Source organism: Felis catus, chromosome B1 (assembly GCF_018350175.1).
Source record: "Felis catus isolate Fca126 chromosome B1, F.catus_Fca126_mat1.0, whole genome shotgun sequence".
Taxonomy (NCBI): Eukaryota; Metazoa; Chordata; class Mammalia; order Carnivora; family Felidae; genus Felis; species Felis catus.
The window spans coordinates 135,608,892-135,633,182 of record NC_058371.1 but is presented as its reverse complement, the minus strand read 5'-3'; the positions used below and the strand labels follow the sequence as shown (position 1 = coordinate 135,633,182).

The following is a 24,291-nucleotide window of genomic DNA, read 5'->3' as shown; positions in this document are numbered from 1 at the left end:
CTACGTTTTGATGCCTCCTCTGTGTAACTGGGAAAACAGTACTAACTATACTTCAGAGGACTGTGATGAGATGTAATGAAACTGCACGTAAACTGCTCTGCAGAGCATCAAGCTCACTGTGCTTCGTAAGCACCTACTCTTCTTTTTTGATCTTATGATACAAGTCAGTAGGAGAGCAGCTGCTTCTACTTTTTGGAATCTTCTTTGCTGTAAACATTGCCAGACTGCATATTCCATAAAATAAAAGTGGACATTTAATGGCATTTTAAATTTACAAGAATTCTGAACTGGCAAAACCAAAATAATTAGTCATTCAGAAAATTTCATCACAGCAGATTCAGATTAACCTTGACTCGTGAATGGACGAAGCCACATAAATTCCACATTCTGTAACTGTCTCCCCTTCCCACCTGCTCTTTCCTTTTCTGTAAATGTATCTGCAGCCTTTCTTGACTGCCTTGTATTTCCCAATATGTAACCCATCTGGCTGAAAAATAAGTTCCATATGGTACATACTTATTTCTGAGACTGTTTAGATTTCTTAGGATGGTGAACGCCTTTGCTTACGTAAAATGCTAATGATACTAAGGTTGTAAGTGTGAACTTCGAATAGGTTATTTTGTTTTTATCTGATACGGAAGTTTAAATATACTTCTATAAAGTTGAATGACACTGTTATAAAGAAGGAAAGGAATAAACAATATAAAAATATGGTTATATAAGTAAAAAATATGCCTCAAAAGCATATGCCTCAGTTAAATAAAAATACTGGGTTTGTCACATTTTTAGGAGAGCATATTTGTCTTATATTTTAGTATTCTTGAATGGATTCAATTTAAATGACTGTTGACTCAAGAAATATTTTATCAGATTGTTACAGGCTTAAAGTCTTAATTATTCACGTGAGGAAAAGATTAAGAATTAGAGACTGTATTGCTGGTTTGCTCAGACAAAAGTAGGTGCTAGTAAAAGGCTGCAAAATATGGGTGGATTTTAATTTTTTTTAAATATGGTGTACTAGTATTAGAGATTATGGTGCTTTAAGTTACAGCTGTACCAAGTATGACATTCTTGACAGAATGGAATAGCTCTGGGAAAAGTGAACTTTAGGAAGTTATGTTGAAAAATCTTAACTATTTATTAGCAGGTCTAAGACCCATATTCTTTAAAAAATTTTTTCAAACATTTATTCATTTTGAGAGAGAGAGAGCATGAGCATGGGAGGGGCAGAGAGAGAGAGAGAAGGAGACACAGAATCTGAAGCAGGCTCCAGGCTCTGAGCTGTCAGCACAGAGCCCAACACAAGGCTCAAACCCAAGAACTGTGAGATCATGACCTGAGCTGAAGTCCGATGCTTAACCCACTGAGCCACCTAGAACCCCTATATATTCTAAGAAGTATGAGAACAGTAGTGAAATCAGTGGGTACAAAATAAATAGAGCCAGGGTTTTGGCAGGAAAAAAAGGGTCACTGGAACAATGCAAGCTTCCCTCACATTATAGAACCCAAACTACTTATTAGAAGATCCACATTCTAAGCTTCTTTTATAAATCTTAGTTTCTTTAATTGTCAAGAGAATCAAATAGAGTCAAGAATGTGAAAGTATTTAAACCATGAAAGGTTTTGAAATGAAGTTTTTAATACAATATAATAAAACTTCTACAGTGGCAAGTGTTTGATTCTAAACATTTTTAGAATTCTAAACATTTTGTGTTAACCACATATCCAAAAACAAACCCCAAATATTCTTTAGTGATCTGTAGTGATCTGGGTTTCTAACTGGGTATAGGGGTTTACACTAGATTTATTTCAAAGACAGCTAAATACTGGAGTGAAACACAGCATGGAATACATTCCCTTGAGAGAGAGTCACCATTCTGTCTTCATGAAGCATAGTGTGATCAGATCCTTGGGGAGGAGGAAAATCTTAGAAGATGCTTTTCCAGGCTGTATTTTTTTTAAAGCTACAATTTTAATTTTTTTTAATTTAAATGAGATTAAAGGAAGATGTAAGAATTTTTCATCAAAAAGGATGAACAAGTCACGAAACAGTGGTCTAAAAGTCAGGAATTCTCTAGAGCTGTTCTGGTCTAGAATGGCAGCCACTGACCACATGAAGTGTGGCTAGTCCAAACACAGGTGTGCTCTCAAGTGTGAAATATGGACTTCATTTCAGAGACAAGGTACAAACACAGGTAAATGCCTCATAAATAATGTCTTTGCAATTGATTACACATTAAAACAACAGAATGAAGAAGCTGGATAAAATGACAGGTGAGACCCCCTTTCAGCTTCCAAAGCTGTGATTCTACAATAAACATGAGTTTTCTAAGGACAAAAGTGCACTTCGTTTTGGAGGCAAAGGATTATTATCGGACACTGAAGAGTTGAATTACTATTTTGAAATGGTAAGAGGGTTTTCAGAATTGAACTCAGTGGATTTTATAGTCTTGTGGTTTCTCTTTTAAACTTGTAGTGGCTTTCTTGGGAAAGTATACTTTTCTTCTGTTTGCTTGTTTTTGTTTTTAAGTAGGCTCTACACCCAATGCGAGGCTTGAACTCACGACCCGGAACTGACTGAGCCAGCTAGCCACGCCCAGGAGAGAGTATTTCCCTAAACTTAAAAACACGATTCCTGTGCCATCATCGGCTTGGACGAAATTTTTCTAGTCATGTGCAAAAGTCTGAAGAAAGGCTTTGCAAAGGGTGACTTCTCTGAATAAAAAGAACTTCTGCCATGTTTTAAACCTGTGGAGTCCGTGATGAAGTTTCTTGATATACAGAGAAAGATACATATTCAGGCTACTATTCTTTAGCTGTTGTATTTCTTCAAAGGATACTGCTTAGTGCCACTGTTTATTTACGTAAGTCACTCGGAATGCTTTCTGGCACACAAATAAGCACCACAGAAGTACCTCTCTAATTTTAACCAACTGAGTCCTAACAGCTTTTGAGATGGGACTTACTTTCTCCATTTTAGGCACAAGGAAACGGAAACCTGGCGTGGCTCGTGGCCTGTCCCAGGTCACTCAGCGAGTGAAGTGGCAGAGGCTGGCTGGAAACCCTGGCAGTAGGCCCCAGAGCCTGTCATGGTGTCTCCTCGCTGCCTTGTTGCACCGCTTCATCCCACACCCACCACCCTGTGTTATCAATCTGACACTGTTCGCTGAAGTTCCTAAATTAGAGACTTTAGGTAAACGACCTGAGAGGAGAATGCTTGCCAAGAGGAAAAATTTCTTAAGAGCCATTACGAACATTTAACTCTGAATACTCACCGCCACGTTGGTCTCTTGCTCCGTTTCTGGCACATAAGGGTAATGGTTATAAAACATATCATTTCGCACCATTTTTTTCCTCATTCTGCAGGGCCCTTCTGTCATCTCCAACATCCATTTGTCTAGATGGGAACCGATGGGGGGGCCCCACAACCCTCGCTCCCGCAACAGTTCGTACTCGATCTGGCACCACTCCTCTGTCACGTACTTCAGGGCATTTTGCTGGCGCTACGGGGAGGGGGTCCAGGTTGGTTTTCAAGCAAAAGTGGGAGCAATAATTAAAAGTCTACAAATAACTTAAAACCAAGTTAATATTTGGAAACAAAACCAGTATATACCATTTCAGTCAATAGTATATAAGTAAAATTACATTTATTTGTTGTTCTATAACAATAAAATTGTTAAAAAACATCAGGCTACTAATTTTGTGAGAAGGTACGGTTTTTATGGTGGCCAAAGTGATTACTTTAGCACCAAGTAAATGACAGACATGTACAAGGCAGAGTGTGCAGTGCCTTATGAAAATACACTGAAATGGTTAGTTCAGTGTAAGTTAATGGATAAACACAGTAACTTAAGGATGAGACCCCTTCCCACCCTCAAGTTATAAAACAGGTAGGTACTAGAACCTGGATAGGAGAAAATCTAGTGAATCAGATCAAGAAATACTGCCAGCATACCACATTACTGCTAAACTTGGTAACATTTCCAAAAATCTTAGGTAAAGAATATAAACATGCAGTTCTGGTAAATAACTTGATATTCATAGAAGAATAAAAGAAAAACCATTTTCAGTTGGCCACTGGGATAGATCCAAACCACTTTACTTAAAAGAAAATTTCTGAAGTGGTATAACTTCTTGGTATATATCAAATATCAAGACATATAGCACATTAAAAAAATTTTTTTTAATGTTTATTTATGTTTGAGAGACAGTGAGCGGGTGAGGGGCAGAGAGAGGGGGAGACACAGAATCTGACGCAGGCTCCAGGCTCCAAGCTGTCAGCACAGAGCCTGATGCGGGGCTCAAACTCATGAACTGTGAGTTCATGACCTGAGCGAAGTCGGACGCTTGACCAACTGAGCCACCCAGGCGCCCCAAGACGTATTGCACATTTAATGATTGATGGAATAGAAGAATACATTATCAATCTAAGAATAAAGATCTCTTTCTACAACTAACAGTGAAGATTACGGAATGAATAATCTTGAAGTTACATAATATCATAGTAGTATTTAATGTATTCTTGGTGGGGAGGTCAATACCCTGTAACAAATAGCTAGTGTATGCTCCTAAAATATTAGCAATTCAGCATTCAGAAATCTTTAATAGCTCTAAATCAGCCATTTTGGAAATACAATATTTAGGATAAGTTTTTGAGTAATCATGAATTCACCAAGAGGATTTCACTGAATTTATTTCTTACCAACATAATCACTAAGTGACTATAAGAAAAAAAAATTATTTCATCTTCAAGTTTTTTTTGAATTTTAAGAGACTTTTCAGAGACTTTGATGCATATTTTCATAGTCTCCTTGTTAAGTCTGAGAGAGATTTTCTTGTATTTTAATATTTATTAGGAACAACACGTGCAATATGTCAGTACCATTGATATTAATGGTATTTAGTTGTGATTTCCAGTTTGTTGTTTTTTGCAATGCCATCTGCTTCTAGAAAGTTCATATTTTTCTGTCTTAAAACCAATGGCCAAAGTAGCTGACAGGGATAATTTAAAACATCATCTGATGATGAACGCAGTTCAGTAACTTACTCTTCGGGTTAAAAAAGTATCATGAGAAACAGTTTTTTCTCAGTCAAGGAACACAAAACAAACCTTTATTACAGTTACGAATTCTTACCTCCTGATATTCCTTATATTGTGTATCTACTAAGTCACGGACAACAGCAATATGTGTAAACATCCACTGAGAAATCTCCTAACAATGGATGGAAAATGAGATGTTAATATTTCATGGATTGCCTGAAAAAATGCTAACTAGCCTTAAAATAATGCCAAATTATTTATTAAATTAATATTCTGCTAAAGGCACAACTACAAAATAAACAAAACCCTAAAAGATTAATTATCTGATGAATCTAATGGAGGCTTGCATGATGGACACAGATCCACTCCCAGCCCTCCCCTGCTCAATGCCCCTTCAAGGACACGCTTGCTCCTACAGCCTTTGAGAGTGCCATCAGCACCTTCAGGGATCACCACAGCTGCAGAGAACTGCCAGGGAACCCCAAACCTAATGACGGGGTGATTTGGAGGCAGGCAAGTTCAGCTATTTCAGCTCAGTCCAGGTCAACTGGGGCAGGCCATTTTGGCCCCAAAGCTCCACTTAGGTCAGTTCAGGCTAGACCTGCCTTGTAACCTAGTGTTTCCCTGTGATCAATTCTGCTTCCTTTCTTACCCTTCCACAAATATGGACCACAAGGGCACCTGTAATAAACACCTTGCACCAAACTCCCTCTAGGTGTGCTTCCTGGAGAACCTGGCCTAACACATGGAATGTGTGAATGATACATATTGTTTCTCTCAGACCCTCACAGCTGCCTAAGATTCTGGGATGGTAGAGGAAGTATGATGAAGAAGCAATTAACATAGGTAGAGGAGTTTTGAAAAGATCAATCACAGATATATATCACAAGGTACTAAAGAACAAAAAAACCATTTTGTTCTGCTACTGCTTTAAAATTTATATAATTATCAGTAACAAAATTATTGGAAGTTTGGAAAAACTGGGAAAGATTACCCACTGTCTGATCACAGATCAGTATCTGGATGTCACGTCCAGTTATGAAGTGGCTGTGCATACACAACACTCAGAACGCAATTTTATCATAGACAGTTGGGAGACGTTCTCATTATGTGGGTTCTTTCCTTCTCTCTTCTAAAGCAACAATGCAGAAAAGTTGTACTTCAAATCACACGCTTGTACATGTTAAATGTATTGTATGAAACACTACAACTAAACCTTGAAATACAGATTTCTGATAGTACCATCGATGAAGCTAAACAACGTACCTGGGTGGAAAGACTGTGTTTGTTAAGACCACTTTCCTTTCGATTCCTTCTTGATCCTGTTAACTTGGAAAGACCAAAACCACTGCTCACGCGGGACAATTTGGATTGCGTGGTGGGCGCTAGAGCTTCTCCTCGACTTATGCATTTCTTCTCGTGGGCTGTGAAATTAAAATTACATGACTTTGCAATTTCTCCATGTATTTCTCAGTCTTACTTTTAACACTTTTGTGTCATGGTTACAAACCACAATTTTGTAGTTATGAAAAGCAGCTGACATTACAGACACAGACATTCTCTTAGATATCACACATTTACATGGATAACTGCTTGGGAATTACTGTACTAGTTGAATTTACATTTGGCTGAAGCCTCACAGCTCTGCAGTAATACGCAAACTTACTTTAACTGCATTCAGTTTCTGTGTTAACAACAATTCACAACCCCCTATCTAAAATATTTGGTGCTGCATATACTCTGGAATGTAGAATGTTTTGGATTTTAAAAAAGTGATACGGTACCTACACTATATATTATATAGTACCAACAGAAGGTCAATGACAGTAAACCATAAAATGAACAAATTAATATTTCTGCAGCAAAACGTGTGAATATTTATACTAAGTAGGATAAATCAAGATAGGTTAGGCTTTGCTAACTAGTAATTTTGGGCACCAAATTCCTGAAAAAACCTTGGATTTTCAGGGCTTTTTGAATTTCAGAATTACAGAAGAGGGATTATGGATTTGTAGACAAGATGGTGACCATAATGAACATCTGCAGGCAGAGTATTATTGACAAATTTATAAATGGCAGAGGGGTAGGTAACACATCTCAGATTTAAAAAAACAAAAACAACAAACAAAAACAACAAAAAAAAAACCTGAGGAAAAAAAAGCCAAATCTCAACATAACCATTCTAGAATGGCTGTTAACTTTCACTTTTGCCGCCATAAGACCCTTTTGGGATAGTTTTAATTACGTGTCTAAAGTGTACCCATAGACAACAGTCGCATGTAAAATCTCTTGTTCAAATCTCTGAGGACTCTCTTACCCAGATGATTCTGCCAACACTTTAAACCAGCTTCTTCAATGAGTGGCCTTGCTATAGCTATGTCCACATGACCCCTCTCGTTCACAGGTAGAGTGACTTTGAAAAGCTCCTCCAAGGCTTGTTTCTTACTATGAATTAATTCAGTCCAAACTCTGTTGACAGCTTTTATAAGAAGCTGACGCCCTAGGAAATGGAAAAAAGCAACTTATCAAAAACACAATATAAAGGTAGTTAGTAATTTTCTTCATGTTTTACATCTAAGAATCTCATCTAGGGTACTTAGTTGTCAAAAAAAAAAAAGCTTCATATCATATTAAGCTCAGTAAAAATTATTATTCAGATAACCAAAACAGTGGTTGGTTACTTGGAGAACTTAAGAAATATATATGTTCATGGGGCACCTGAGTGGCTCAGTTAGTTAAGCATCCAACTTTGGCTCAGGTCATGATCTCATAGTTCGTGTTTTTAAGCTCCACATTGGGCTCTGTGCTGACAGCTCAGAGCCTGGAGCCTGCTTCAGATTCTCTCTGCCCCTCCCCTGCTTACACTGTGTCTCTGTCTCTCAAAAATAAACATTAAAAAAAATTTAAAAATATATATTCATATGTAGGCAAAAGACTGCATTTTTACTTATAAAACTAGAAATTGAATACACAGAAATTTTATTGTCTACCTTCTTCTATGTAAAAACTTACCCCCATTTAAAAATAATTTTTAAATCTATTTAAGTGGAAAATTAAGTTACTTGTTCCTAAATTTGCAAAAGGAAAAAGAGAACAAATATCTGAAAAGAATATTTATATTTACTATTAAATTGCATCTTACTAAGGATTCCTTGCTAATTTGTCTGACTCCTGCTCTAGACCAATCTTTACCAAGCATCAGAGTCACCTGAATGGCCTGTTAAAACAGACTGCTGGTCTCCATGCCCAGAGTTTCTGATTCAGTAGATCTGAGTGGGGCCAGAGAATCTGTTTTTCTAACAAGCTCTCAAATGATGCTGATGTGGTTAGTCTGCTTTGAGAACCAACGTTCTAAACTGTTAGTTCCATGTGGGGTGAAAACAGTCACTGTTCCTCAGTGTCTGGGCTTCAAAAATGTGTTAGTGAAAGCAAACAGAGTAAATTAATGCTTAAATGAATGAAAGAGTGAGTGTTGGCCTTCCAAAGGATAAAGTCATATGCTAAACCACCACACCGTATGGCTGGGGAGACCAACACTACTGTAGTTATCTGACTTTTCTATGGACCAACATGGAAATTAGAAATCAATCCACCCCAAAGACTTTAATGCACAATACTTATAAAAATCAGTGGGAAAAGTAGATTAAAAGAGAATAAAAACGGTAGTAGTGGGGCACCTGGGTGGCTCAGTCGGTTAAGTGTCGGACCCTTGATTTTGGCTCAGATCATGATCCCATAGGAGATCAAGCCTGGAGTTGGGCTCTGTGCTGGGCATGGAGCCTGCTTGAGATTTTCTCTCTCCCTCTGCCCTTCCCCTGCTTGCTCCCACTTTCTCTTTCTCAAAAAAAAAAAAAAAAAAAAAAAAAAAAAAAAGAAGAGTAGTGACAACCTGTCTCAAGCAGTATTTGTCTCTAATGTAACATGTCTGACACTACCAATAGGCAGCTCTCTTAATGGTAAATGCCAAGTCAGTATTTGCACCACTAGCTATGCAAAGGTAAATAAATATCAAGTCTCCCAGTGTTACCATGAAATGCTGAGGGCTAGCAATATCAGCGGTTAGTGGTTTACCCATCTTGGCATAAGGAGAGCTACAGCTACCAGGTTGATTTAGATGTTGGTGGGCATATAGGTGTGGATTCAGGTGTGACCTACTGGGGGGCTGGTTGTCAATGCTGACAGTTTCTCAAGTGAGGTTTTTAAAATTTTTTTAATGTTTATTATTTTTGAGAGACACAGAGAGCGCCAGCCAGTGGGGGAGGGCAGAGAGAGGGAGACCCAGAATCTGAAGCAGGCTCCCGGTTCCGAGCTGTCAGCACAGAGCCCGATGCGGGGCTTGAACCCACAAACTGCGAGATCATGACCTGAGCCGAAGTCGGACACTTAGCCGACCAAACCACCCAGCCGTCTCTTAAGTGAGTTTTTTTGGAAGAGGGCAGGGTGTATCTTAAAACTTGGAAATGAAGGAGTGGGGAGAGAAAAGGAAGAAAACATATTGAGGCAATTACCTTCACTAATATCTTGGCTGTAACCACCATCTGGTTCAATGTCAGAGGGTATCATAATGTGCCATGTAGTCATGCGGGCTTCTGCTTCCAGTCCGAACCCATCCACGTTGCTGAAAAATTCCAGTTTAAACTATATGAAGGAAATGACTGTAGCTGAAAACCATAATGACCAAGTATACCTCTGCAGACACAGGTAAATGCGGGCTCTATTACAAAGTTCCATAATTGGCAGACAGACATTCAGCAGATGCACAAAACAGAACTTCCTACTTTAGCATAAAAATGCCATTTAAAGGGGTGATCTCACAAACCCACTTGACTAACTGTAATTAAAAAGACACAACAGCACTGAGATGTCTTCTGATCACTATTAACACTTTTACCTAAAAATTATAAAAAGGTCATTTAAGAACATTCTGCTCATATGTCTATGCACCACCTCCCTCCAGTCTCTTATGCCACCATTTTTGCTTCAGTGGCAGTCAATTACTTGCAGTTTCCCCTAAGTGCCACATTCTTGCCTCCTTCAGGGCAATCATACAGATGGCTCCTTCTTCCTACATCACTCTTATCCCCTTTGGAGGGCTAACCTCCTCCTTAACCATGTTCAAGTTGTAACTCGGCAGGTGTCTCCTCCAGTTAGGGGCATGTGTTCCATGCTCCCAAAGCACCATGCTTCTAGCACAGCACTTAGCACCCTGACCAGTCTTGCTTACTTCTGTCTTTACTCCTAGACTGCATATTCCAAAACCCCACCATGGGTTCCTTCTTGCTCACATTTCATCCCAGTCCCTAATTCAATGCCCGGCCCCAGCAGACACTGAATACGTATTTGTCAAAGCAATCAATGGAAAAATACTAATTTCACCCATTTAACATATACCACTGCATTTATTTATTGCATTCTTTTCACCTCTCTTAACCTCCAACAATGTGTATTTTGTTTATTTTAAAAGTAAACTTTGGGGAGCCTGGGTGGCTCAGTCAGTTATGCGTCTGACTCTTGGTTTAGGCTCAGGTCATGATCTCATGGTTTGTGGGTTTGAGTCCTGTGTTGACAGTGTGGAGCCTGCTTGGAGTTCTCTTTCTCTTTCTCTCTCTCTCTCTCTCTCTCTCTCTCTCTCTCTCTCTCTCTCTCCTGCTCTCTCTACCCCTCCACCACTCACGCTGTCTCTGTCTCTCTCAAAATTTAAAAAAAAAAAAAAAAAGTGAACTTTCTTCTTTTAAAATTATACATGTGGGGGCACTGGGGTGGCTTGGTTGGTTAAGTATCTGACTCTTGATGTCGGCTCGGGTCATGATCTCATGGTTTGTGAGATGGAGCTTTGAGTCAGGCTCTGTGCTGTCAGCTTGGGATTGACACTGTCTCTCCCTCTCCCTCTGCCTTTCCCCTGCTCACATGCTTTCTCTCTCTCAAAATTAAGAAATAAAAACTTAAGTTATATATGTGACATAAGGTGATTAATGACCAATTTAAAGATACAGAAAATTAAAGAATACTCATTTTGTTGCAAAAATGTAACCCTTGTCTTTCATATTTTCCACGGAGTTTTAAAACTGAGATTTAAAAAAAAAATGTTACTATCAAAAAAGTAGGACAAAGAGTTCTGGTGGAAAAATATCAAAGATAAATTCAAGGTGGCAAACCGAACATTAAAAAGTTACCTTCCAACATGTAGATTAATAAGGCAGTGAGCCAGACAGCTAATGAATTCCTGGTCGTGGTTCCCAGGTCCCAGGATCAAGTTCCTGTTTACAGTCAGGACCCTGAGCGAATCTAGGAGTGCCACTTGCTGTGGAACGGTTTTGTGTGCCCGTGAGAACTGGTACAAGATGGTCCTATTGAGGCAGTGATAAACCGCATCAAGTGACAATCCCTGTGATCTTCTTTTTGACTAAAGATAATGAAAGATACTTTATTTAGTAGAATGGACAGAAATAAAAGATCCGCGTATCATTCGCACAGAAACATTAGGTTTATTATGTACCAAATGCCATGCTCAGCACAGGCGTGCTAAGCTACAAACCAAAAAGCTTTTGCTATTATGAGGTTCAGATCCCAAGAGAGCCATATACGTAATTTAGTGAGAGGAGAGCTGCACCCCCCAGTGAGGAGAGCTGCTACCACTCCTGTGGGCAGAGCAGCCTGCCAGAGGACATGAGGAAGTGCCATCCGGGGAGAAGGTCCTACCACTAAAGTCGCGTGAGGGGGAGTGATCTCCACTCAAAACTACTGAAGAAACAAACACAACGAACCTAAAATGTTAGTAAAAAACTTCTTTTGACATTCTCATTTCATTTCCTCACTTGCAAAGTTTTCTCTTTGGCATAAATACAAATTTAACGCTTAAAAAAAGTCTTAGGTCACGTGAAAGAATCTGTGCACCATATGCTAATAACACACAATAATGGCATTTCCCAGTTTCCACATTAAGTGTTGAGTAAGATTAATCACTTGTGCCAAACCAGGCCAGCATTCTTTAGTCAAAGATAACACACACACACACACACACACATACTCTAAAATGACATCTTCAAAGAACTACAGCGAATTTTGTGAAGATTCAATTACAAGGAGAAAATATGCCTTTAATATCAACTCTTCCTGCTCTCTAAATCTTTACACACAAATATATCATACTGCAAAAATAAAACAAAAAAAACCTCATCAAATTGTACTGACTTAAGGTATTTAAACCAAACGGAAGCTATCTGGGTAGCAAAGAGCAGTGTCAGTGGGGAGGTCAGGGAGAGCCCACAGCTTGAGGGAACTTAGGCAACTTTACAAGGGACACACTGGCACCAGCTATGGGTAAGGAAGGGAAGGGCTACAAATGGACAGTTTTTATTCACTTTCAATACGGTGAGCTTTCTGGTAAATGTTAACATTATCTTATTAGTTACATTTATTTCCAATAATTTTGACATATTAGGAAAAGTTTTTCAATAGGAAAACACGTACTCTAAAACTAATAGTGAAATTGGGTTACCTGTGCAATTAGTTGAATTATAAAATCTATAAGAAGTTTAGATTCTTTGTTGAACATGCCTTGCCAAAGCTTGTCCACCACACGTTGTGTGAAATAAAACACATTGTTCACCAATACCTGGTAGCTTCCTCCACTGGTAATAGGCAGAGATGCATCTTCCCCTAAATTCAAGCAGGAAAAAAAAAATATCTAAGAAAATTGAATCAACCAGCCTAAGACCAGAATCTCAAACAAATGAGGCTAAGGCAAAACGAATTCATCTACTACGTTTAGAAATAAGACCACTAGCTCTAATGTACTACTTTAAGAAAATGTTGTTCATGGCCAGAAATCATGACACATGTTGGAAGAAATCATTTCTGCAGGATAAAAGAATTATGGATTCAAAGTATGAATTCTCTTATTGCTTTGAGAACATCTGTGATGAGCAAATAGTTCCTCAACTTAAAATGGCAGTGACAGAGGATCTCTGAGAAAAAAGCTGTCAGGTTATTAGTTGTGAATCGATTCTGTGCAACAATAAAGGGTAAAACAAACAGTCAAACAAAACTCAAGTTGTGATTATACCTTTAAGCACAATGAAGTACTATACGCATTAAAGAGGTTCACAACAACTGTGAAAAATAAACTACAATCAGCGCTGGTGGGGCCAAGAGGCACCTTTCCCTCCCTACACCTCCCTCCACGATTACCTTCACTACTCTTTCTCTTCAAAAAGCTACTGAGGCGCCTGGGTGGCTCAGTCCGCTGCGTGTCGGACTCTTGATTTCAGCTCAGGTCACGATCTCACGGTCATGGGATCAGGCCCCAGGCTGGGCTCTACACTGAGCGTGGAGCCTGCTTGGGATTCTCTCTCTTCTCTGCCCCTCCCCACTCTTTCAAAATAAATAAACTTTTTCTTTTTTTTTAAAGCTACGCAAGTGCCTTCAGTGCACTTGCTGTGTATGTACTACTTCAAGACTAATCCTCCTAACCAAAATTCCCTCTGTAAGCCCCTCCTTTCTAGAAATTCTGGAGCCCCACTGATTGTGATTATTATTCCCACCTAACTCTAACTCCATTATGCAAAACTCTTCATTTTATGCCTTTGCATAGTAAAACTGATACTGTGTAAGTTTTTCTCAAGTAATAAAAACAAACACAAAAGTTTGACCTGACACTATGCTCTGAGAATTGCATGTTAAGACAATACTAAAGATTTCTTGGCAGATTTACTCTAAAACAAAACAAAACAAAACAAACAAACAAAAAAACTTTAATAGCATGGAAGTTCTTTGATTAATATTACTGGGAACTCAAGTAGCAAATATGTTAAATCTCTCCTTTTCTTTCTCCTTTAAATTCTATCATTATTTTACATATAAAAATTAGCTCCACTGTAAATGTATCCAGTTTTGTATTTTTATTGTAACTAGATATAGACATATAGAAAAAACATCTTTATGTGTTTTGAATTTATGTACTGGGTGCCATCCTAAAGAATAACATATACATACCTCTGACCTAACAACTCTACTCACAGATATATATCTAACAGGCAGGTAGAAATATTGCACACACATGTGGCCCATAGGAACAAGCAGCTTTATTTCTAGCTGTTTCAACCTTGAAACTACTAAATGTCCAACAACAACAAAATGGATACATTTTTATATATGCATATGACAGAATACTATCATATTCTAGTGATGAAAATAAATGGACTCTTGCTACAGGCAACAGCATGGACAAATCTCACAAACATGTTGAGTATTAGAAGCTAGACCACAAAGAATACATGTTGTATGATTCCATTTATAAAGTTCAAAAGCATGCAAAATCAATCTGTTGTTTTAGAAGTTGGGACAGTGCCTCCGTGAGCAGTAACTGTGTCAGGGCAGGAGGGACGTTTCTGGGGGTGTCTGTAATGCATTCCTATCTGAGTGCTCTTTTTCTTTCTTTTTTTTTTTTTTAATCTCAGTGGTCTCATACAGGCGTGGTGTCTGGGTGGTAATTCATGGAGCTCTATGCTTATAAATTGTGTATGTATATCACAATAAGTTAAAAGTACTAGATATTCACATAAATATAACTTGTTGTAAGACAGTTTTAAAAACATTTTTTTCTCTTCCCTTGTCCTCTTCCTGCCACCTGAGTGTACAGATGTGGACAAGCAACTTAAAACACTTCCTGTTGTTGACTCTCTATCCCAGATTAAAAGGAATGAGCTAGATGGGCTTGTTGCTCATTACAGAAAAATACCAGGAAGAGGGAAAAATGCACAGAAAAGATAAAGCTAAAAAGGAGATACACTTGGGGTTTAGATAGAGAAGAAGAATGATTATAGGTACTTTCATAAAGTGAAAATAAAACATAGTATTACCCAATAAGACATCAGCTGCAAGCAAATGGTCCATCACACTATCCAAAATATAAGTCTGAAATTCTTTTTGCTGAGTTCTTGTAGATCTTTCAGGAGAAGCCTAATCAATAAAATTTACAATTAGAAACAGAACCAATTAAACAAAGATAAGGCCTCAATCATAGTTATATTATTAATACTTACATAGTTACACAAAAAAACCCTACTGGGAAATAATAAAATATGACATGAGAGATAGTAGACACCCTTATGCTTTTTTTTATTTTTGTGACCACAGAATTAAAAAGCAGCAAAAGTAAAGTATCATCTTTTGAATCCAGTCCTCCAAAAAGATTCTAAGTATTAAAAGTATTTAATAAATATCTGATAATCTATTAGTATACCTCACTTCCAAAGACAGTTGGCCATTTATGAGATACAGATAAAACAAATCATAAAGCCATTAAAACAGATATAAAACCTCAGGGATCTAGGAATCAAGGGGGCAAAGTTGAGGGGGAAGGGAATATTAATACCAAATGTTAACTAAGCACATGGCACACAATTTAGCTCTGCGCTTCCACGGTATCAAGGAGAAAAAAAGACGATACGGTTTACAAAGCTTTTTCTTATCTGTAAAAAGCAGCACACTAGACTGTCAGCAAGGATGTTTACCTGAAGTCGTTCTTAGAGGAAGGTTCTCTAAGGGTTTTTAAAAGGACGACAATGCTAACCCTATCCATAATACCTTTGAGAATGGTTTTGTACAGTACAAAGATGATTTTAGAAATGATATTGAATAAAAGCTTAGGGCACAAAGTTAAACTACAGTCCTCAGATGGCATTTCTGTTATTAGGGTAATATAATCTAGGTGCATAACTGGCAAGTATCTAACCTGAGAGGTGGGTGGCAGACCACTGGGAGCCTAGGGATGAAAGGTGGAAACATCCTTCTGTCGTCCTCAAATGCCAGTGGTTTTAGTTGGCTTTTGGCAGGAGTTGGATATGGAACAGTTCAACAAACTGACACAAAACTGTTTCTTAAAAAGAGATCTGTATGTTTTGATACCAGCATAGTAATGATGCTTTGCAGATCCGTGAATACACACATCTGGGACTATGGTTATGATGTTACAAAAGTGGGCTTTAGAAAACTGTTTTTGCTTTATGCATTTAAAATTAAATTCTGCTCTATTTTAAAAAAATCCATTTCTTTCTATTCTGATTTTCAAGGTGGTACTCAAAAAGGGTTTAAAGGAGCAGCTAAAAATCTAAAATCTATATTCAGATCAAAGATCTTATTCTAGGGATTCAAAAACCAACATCTCAACCAAAGTTGCAACAAGCATTTCTCTGTTTTGCTGGTAAGACATATTTATTTTGTTTAAAAATGACAAAAGGTGGGCCTAATAACAGTTAAAATAGTACTAAAGTTTAGAAATTTGGTTTGGGATCAGAATAATTAGGGGAAAAATGAAAGATAGGTCATATTGTTTTTAATCTTAATAAATTTTCCTGTGCAGTTGGAACAGATTAATGACAGTGGTCAGCAGTAGAGCTGTGGCCACGCCCTGCCAATTTCTCATGTGGATGGTACAGTGAGAATTCAACCTTGCCAAATAAAGAGAAAACAGCAGATTGATTAGATCTTGGAGGATTACCTTATAATCAGATCAGAGACCATTTTTTCAAACAGCCTGAGCAGATCGAAGTTTACTAAGGAGTAAGGTTCTCCATTCACAGGAAGATTTAAACCCCCCGAAGACAACAGTGTTCATTCTGGATCATCATCACTCAAGGTGGTTGGTTAATGGGATAAATAATAATGGGTAGGGCTTATCAAATCTTAACTAGACAAAGTTTGGAATCTGAAAACAGAGGGACCATAGTACACAGAAAAGTAGCTTCATCAACAATATTTATCTTTACTTAATTAAGAAATATTCTTTTGAATTATGCAAGGATTTAAGGCTGGCTCAGTCACCAATAGGCATTTAATCCTCTGAATCCTCTCACAGAATCTATTATATGAGTGATTATGACCCAGAATTTACGCTTGTTATTGGCTCTAATTACTGAGTTTAAATGTTCTTGCTGAGATTTATTGTAGCCTAACTTTTAAAGGATTTAAGGCTTAATGAATGAATGCACAGCTGTCTCAGAGGCATTAAAAAAAAAATTCTATGGAGTTGCTATATGTAAAAGACAGTGCTTACTTTTATCTCATTATCTCAATCTGCAAAATATCTCTTTGTACCCCATTTTAGGGAGATGGTAACTAAGGCTGAGTGGGTAAGTCACAACTAGGACTCAAACCTCAGTTTCTTTGATGGCAAAATTCATGGCCTCCCGTTATACTATACTCTTCCAGCTCTACCGGAAGTCTCCATATTGAAGTTAACAAATGCACAAAAACAACTCTGCTACAGCCTCATCAATCTTCTACATCAATCTGGTCGGCTGCACCAGATACCTGGGACGAGTTCAGGGCAGGGGGAGGACAGGGTGAGCACTATGATCTGCTCCGGTGTGTGGCCATCACATGTCTTCCCAGTAAACACAGGGAAGCCAGTCAACACCAGTATTTAGAGAATCACAGCCTTCTTTCTGCAGCCTGCAGACACCATGCAGAATCTATGCGCACAGGCCAGCCAGCCCAGTGGGCCTGCTGCTCTCGACGAGAGCAGTGCAGCTTTGGGAGGAAGACCTTTGGTGTTCGGTGGTTTGTGGACAGGCTGAAGCTCTTAAGGAAGAGGTTTCGAGCTTCTTTATTCCAACTGCAGTATTCCTCTTAACTGATTTCCTCCCTTCTGTCAGTTACGGGAGAGGGCTCTCTCTGCCCCCTTTTGCCACTTTTTGTTTGTTCGTTGTCCTACAGTCACCCAGGGTGGATCTCAGACTGATGTGAAGACAGAAGTCTTTTAGAAGATGGCTACAATAGAGAGTTGTGAACTCCTGAGAGCACAGAGAGGTACTTATGGTATACGCCCACCCTCCGACCCCGGGCTGCCATGGTGGTGCTCACGTGCAGCAATGTCACCGGGCCTTCCGTAAGATGCCTGCTGGTGACAGGTACTGGTGGTGACAGACACCGGTGGATGGGAGCAGGGAGAAGAGCTCCTGGACACTCTGGTATATGCCAGCGAAGGCCACTTCTTTTTCTGGGTAAGCCTTACATGTCAGGTTCTCTGTTATGAATCTTAAATGTATTCTCTTATTTAATTCTCACAGCAGCCCTCGGAGACAGGTTCTATTTTTATACCTTGTGAAAGATGGGCAAACTCTAAGGGGTGAAGAGAGCGGAGAGGACACAGGTATAACCAGCACACATTTAATTTCTCAAAAATAGCTTTTGCTGGGTGATTTACATATATTTAACTCCCGTAAAAATCATACAAGGGAGATTAGTATATAAATCATTCTCCAGAGAATGGATTGAGTTCATTGAGACAAAAGTGTTTATATAATAAATAACCGGCCCAGAATTCAAAACAGGTCCTTCTCACTCCAAAACCCATGCTTTTTCTACTGCACCATACTGCTTCCCTTGTACACTCTGGCTCGCCTACACAAATGGGAATCTTTTATAATCAAGTAAGTAGATGATCTTGTGGTGAGATTCCGGCAATCCTAAGACTGAAGATGGCCTGCCTCAAACGTATCGAACTGAAAATCAGTTGGATCAAACCCCGTTCTTCATCTAGGTAAGTGGTAAACATACAGGATAATTCTCTTCTTGAACAACATTCAAAATCGTGTGCTTGCTGTTTTTTACACCATCAAAGACATAGAGTGCAATAAATATGCTCTGCATGTTTATTCTATATGTGTATAGAAGAATTGGAAGTTCCTCGAAGGATTAAGTTAATTTTTAAAAGCAAATGTTATCTCTCTTATTAGATGTATCACATCTTCCTGTTCGAGAGCTGCCAGGATACAGTTATAGTTAAATGATTAATATTGAAAAGAACCAAAACTCTGTGCTAATTCTGTAAGAGATGAAAGGACATGTGAAAGGTGGTCCCTAACTTTTAAGGAGTTGATAATCTACCTGGGAGTTTCCATCTTGACATCCCCCTGTTTTCCTTGAATTCTAACCCCACCACTCCTGACTCTCCAGTCCAATCAGACACAATTCCACCACAGGGCAGATTACTGTCCACAACAATGAGAATGCTACCTCAAGGTTAGTACATGTTATATCAAACTTTTTCTTTGAAAAATATAGAAAACCAAAATAAAAGACAATTATTTTGCTTACCCATGGCTAATTATCTATCAGGGTTCCTACAAATCTGAAAAGGCTATTAATGGATATATCTGTCCGTATCTCCCGCACATGTGTATTTTAGTATCTGGCTCAGTTATGCTTTCTGGCACACACCTCTTCTGAACTTTATTATCTTGTTATTTTCTGATCACCATTTCATTTTGCATAGAATGCTTCAAATTCTTACCTGACGTGCTAAGATACTAGCCATCTATCTTACTTCTTAAAGTTTCTAACAAGGACAAGTTCTACCAGGCATGCTTTTAAACTCTACCATGTGAACTGCTGATGACATTTACTATTTTTCTACCAACGTAAACAGTGTGGTCCTGGTTAAAATGCTTAGCGTGACTAGTATCTAAATTACATCAGCAATTTCTTTTAGTTGACCAAAGGGAGAGAGTTTCACATGAATAAGATAAAACATCTCCTGTGGTTTTAAGGTTTCATTAAAAAATTAACTGTATTAGCCACTAGAGGGAGCAGAGAAAGTGCAGGTTCAGCTACCAAATGGCTGAGAGCATGAGGGAAGTTCCCCAGAGAGAAGAGCAGTCTTCGGAACTGAATCTTTTCATAGGATGATATTATTTTCAGAGTCCTGGAATGCACTACTTGACCCTGCTTATATGAATTGACCAAAAAAAAATATGAATGTACAGGCAACTAGTTACGTATTAAATTCTCTTTCTAGGATCTTTTGAAAATTTTCTAGGTGAACATTTGGTTTTCAGGCATGGCCAATTACTAGAGCCAGCAGTACACTTAGGGCTCATTTTCTGATGCATCAGCTGACTCATATCACTTACCAGCAGAACAGGCAAGTGCAATGGGCTGTCTGCATCTCCCCCAAATTCATATGTTGAAGCTCTAACCCTCAATGTGATGGTATTAAGAGATGGAGCCATCAAAACGTAATTAGGTTAAGATGAGGTCACGATGGTGGAGTGCCCATGAGATTAGTGCCCTTATTAGAGGAAGGAACACAAGAGTTTTCTCGCACATGAGTGCATGTGTGCACGTTCTCGTTCTCTCCTCTCTCTCTCTCTCTCTCTCTCTCCTCTCTCTCTCTCTCTGCCATGTGAGAGTATAACAATGTAGCCATCTGTAAGCCAGAAGGAGGGCACCAGAACCTCACCAAACTGGCACCCTGATGTCAGACTTCCCTGTCTGGAACTGTGGGAAATAAATGTCTATTATCCACACCACCCAGTCTATGGTATTTTGTTGCAGTCTGAACTAAGCAAGGAAGCAACCTAAAACTTTGCTGCCTTGAGGAAAATTTAGTAACTGTATATTAAGCACCTACTATGTGCAACGCACCATACCTTATGGTGCAGAGGATACCAAGAGCAATAATACCTGGTTATAATATGAAAGACGGACAGAAGTAGGGAGTTACACACTGAGGAGACAATGACGCTCTAAGTGTTAGAGTATGTGAGAGAAGGTGCTGGCACACTAAGGACCATGGGCCAAATCCAGCCCATGTCTGTCTTTGTAGACCAAGTTTTACTGAAACACAGCCATGCTCATTCATTTATGTATTGTCTACGGCTGCTTCCTAGCTACAGTGATATACTGAAACAGTTGTAACAGAGACTGTATAGCCTGCAAAGCTTGAAACATTTACTATTTGGCCCTTCAAAGAAAAAGTCTGTCAATTCCTGGCCAGGAAAGGATAAGAAAGGTTTGAATTAGGGACATGCTTATGGGAGGGAACAGAAAGTAGAGAAACAAATTGTTAGGGTATATAGCATGTCTGGGATAAAAAATTCCCATAGTCCATGATATGTTCTGCCTGTATAACCAAAAGAATTTGAAATCTGAAAGGTATCTGGCATAAAATATGCTTGGTTATTAATGTTCTAATTATAAAAACTGAGCAAAAGACATGTAAATGCATTTTTTTGTCCTTACCTCCAACAAAAGATCAATTAGCGGAGTCTGCTTGCTGGCAGGAGTAAGACAGAGATTGTCTATTATTAAGACCCGCATGAAGTCAAAAACAAACTTTTTAGCTGGGTGATTGGTCAGATACGTCTTCGTGCCCACATTGCAGTACTCTGACTGGCTTCTGTTCATCCCTGTGTCTGCTGCAAAGGCTTTAAATTCTTCTGCTGGAGATCCAACTTCATCATCAAGATCAGTCACCTGGTAAAATCAAGTGGAAATACACACGAGTCATATTTGATTTTATGTGATATTTTCACTTCCATGTTTCCTAAAATCCAAATTATAGCAGCAAGAGTACTTTCCTTCAACATTTACCTCCTACTAGGCTATTCAATACATTACTTCACTGCTTATTTGACTATCACTTCAAGGTAGTAACCGGGAACCAGATGTATGTGTACTTAACACATGCTCTTTCTAATATTAAAGTGACCAGCCACTACCCGTGTATCTGTTTTATGTTGAATTTTATCTCTACTATGGATAACTGCACTTAAAATAATTGAAATGATGAGAATGACTATATTTGCAAATTGAAATATACCTATGGAGAAGTCAATGTCACAGAATTTCAAATTAAGATCTGGCCCAAGGGTGGCATCTAAGAGCTGATCTATTTTTGCAAATTAAAAAACAAAACAAAACAAAACAAAAACAGATAAATAAACAAAACAACAACATAACCAAAGCCAGTTTGGAGCCAAGTGAAAAAAAAAAAAAAAAAAAGAGGACCAAAAGACAGATGATAAGCTGCTGACAAGGAAAAGACATTGAGATAATACTAAAGGTCTGTTTTTACCAAAACAAGAGGATTTTAAAATTCCAAACAAGCCAGGGTATTAAGATCATGTGTTTTACTTGTCTTTCTTCCTAAAATCCCCTACAGTTTTATAATGAATGTTTCTACCTTTACACATGAAGAAAGGGTAGTAGGAAGAAGGTAGTTTATTCCAGTTCCCAGAATAAGTGGTAGAATTAAGAGGAAACATGAAATTCTGAAGTATAGGGAATACTGTCTTTAGGGCTTTGTTTTAAAGGACAAAAGAAGTACCTGTACTACCTATGATTATATTCTAATAATTTGTTATTACTACAGAATATAAAAAATAAAAGTTGAATGAAAAGACAAACACAGATTTCATTTTTGTATAAAAACAGTCAATCCTATAATTAATTTGTAAAGACTAAATCCAGGAGATGCTGAATTCCTGAGGTAAGGAAAGCAGAGGTTAAGTTCACTCTGACCGGAGTTCTGTAACTCGGCTACGACATTGCATGACACAGCTTTCAGCATGTAAAGCAAGAAATGGGTCCACAGTGACTCAGAGAGGGAAGTGATTAACCAGACACTTACGAGAATATGTTAAATAAAACCAGAAGTAGAGTTCACTGCTATTTTAGAGGAAAGCAGAAGGAGAGGGTGGGGAGCAGACACCAGAGAATAATGTAAGAGGTGAGGTAGAAAGTTAGGAAACTAACTTGGTCAGAAGCTGAAAAGACTGGCAGGAAAACCCTGCCAACCACTGGAGCAGACTAATCCCAGGTAGACGTTCCCCCCACCTTTCCTACCATCTCTGAGTAAGGACGGATATTGAAGGGGAAGACGGTGGCTGCTAATGCACACAGGAAGTCAGGGCTCATCCACATGGAGGCCAGGTCAGGAACGTTGTGATATAAGTATCTAAAGAACTGCATCAGGGTCACGGGGTATTCCCGGAGCCAAGACCCCTCTTCTTCTGATTGCCAAGGCTGTCATGGGGACAAGAAAAGAAATAATACGTTAGAAAAACTGACACTGCTACAAATCACTTTAAAAAATCCATTACTCAACTTCTTTTCTAACACTGGACATGGTAATGGTTCACAATGCTTATGAACCACATTCACGAGCAAATATCCGTCAACACATCTAGAAATAAGCTAAAACAGACATAGTACCCCTAGAAACTGACAGGACGTTTGTTCACTGGCATAGTCATAGCTCAGTAACTTGAGTCAGTGGTTTTCACTATTTATCATTATCAACATGAGAACAGTTGGTGCCAATAGTGGCTGTGTTATCCACAAAGCTGTCTTATCCTCCATCATGCTGCCATTATGTTAGGAGTAACATGAAAGATGGGGAAGTTACCTCACCTTTCTGAACCTCACACTGTCATATGTAAAATGACAACAACAATGTTTCGAGCCATTATGCAACCATGATATTATGATTTATAATACAAAATATATACTTGGGTCTTCGTCCCATCTCATTCTTGGCACAGAGCTACTAAAACCTTTGGAATGTCCTAAGTGAGAAAAGCCATGAAGGTGTCTTTTGTTAATTATAACAAACCCCTTGGGGTGTCTAGGTGGCTCAGCCTGTTGAGAGTCCGACTCTTGATTTTGGCTCAGGTCATGATCTCACAGTTGGTGGGATCGAGCCCCACAACAGGCTCTGCATTAACAGTGCAGAGCCTGCTTAAGGTTCCCTTTCTCCCTCTCTCTCTGCCCCTCCCCAGCTCGTGCATGCTCTCTCTCAAAATAAATAAATATTAAAAAAAAAATCATAACAAACCCCTTTCAACCACATCTGAGTTAATGTTAATGATAAGATTTTTGGAAAGCCCCTAGAGATGGAGGCTTGGCAGGGAAACAACCACATGAATAGAGGACTGAAACTTTCATCGCTGTACTAAAGCCCTATACCCTCTAACTTCTAGGAAGGAGAGAGGGTGTGGAGATTGAGTTCAATCACTAATGCCCAATGGTTCAATCATGTCGATGTAATGAAGCCTGAATAAAAACCTTAAAGGACAGGGTCTGGAGAGCTTCTGGCTTGGTGAACACACAGAGGTGCTGGGAGAACAGCAGGTAGAGAGGGCATGGGAGCTCTGTGCCCTTCTCCACACCCTACTCTCTGCAGCTCCTCCATTGGCTGTTCCTGAGGCACATCCTTGTATAATAAACTGGCAATCTAGGAAGTAAGATGTTTTCCCAAGTCGTGGGAACCTCCAATTTACAGCCAATAGAGCAGAAGCACAGGTAACAACATGGACTTGTGACTGGCACCTGACGCGGTGGCGGGGGGCAGTTGTGTGGGACTGAGCCCTTAACCTGTGGGATCTGACGCTGTCTCCAGGTAGACCGCGTCAGAACTGAACTAAGCTGTGGGACATGCAGCTAGCGTGGCAAAACCCACCACA

The 24,291-nt window shown here is 38.9% G+C and overlaps 1 protein-coding gene across 14 annotated transcripts in view; it reads right to left on the bottom strand.

Moving 5' to 3' along the window:
- WDFY3 (WD repeat and FYVE domain containing 3) overlaps positions 1–24,291 on the bottom strand; it is a 277,594-nt gene that overhangs the window by 51,685 nt on the left and 201,618 nt on the right. For 11 of the 14 annotated variants that reach the window (XM_023252964.2, XM_023252963.2, XM_045056143.1 and 8 more), the window contains 10 exons: positions 22,664–22,852; positions 21,068–21,301; positions 14,902–15,001; positions 12,540–12,700; positions 11,215–11,444; positions 9,550–9,659; positions 7,359–7,541; positions 6,308–6,465; positions 5,136–5,213; positions 3,276–3,503 (listed from right to left, as the gene is read on the bottom strand). In XM_023252964.2, coding sequence (XP_023108732.1) covers positions 3,276–3,503; positions 5,136–5,213; positions 6,308–6,465; positions 7,359–7,541; positions 9,550–9,659; positions 11,215–11,444; positions 12,540–12,700; positions 14,902–15,001; positions 21,068–21,301; positions 22,664–22,852 — 1,671 coding nt within the window. The remainder of the gene's footprint in view (positions 1–3,275; positions 3,504–5,135; positions 5,214–6,307; positions 6,466–7,358; positions 7,542–9,549; positions 9,660–11,214; positions 11,445–12,539; positions 12,701–14,901; positions 15,002–21,067; positions 21,302–22,663; positions 22,853–24,291) is intronic. The other 3 variants (XM_045056144.1, XM_045056148.1, XM_045056150.1) reach the window with 1 other exon arrangement.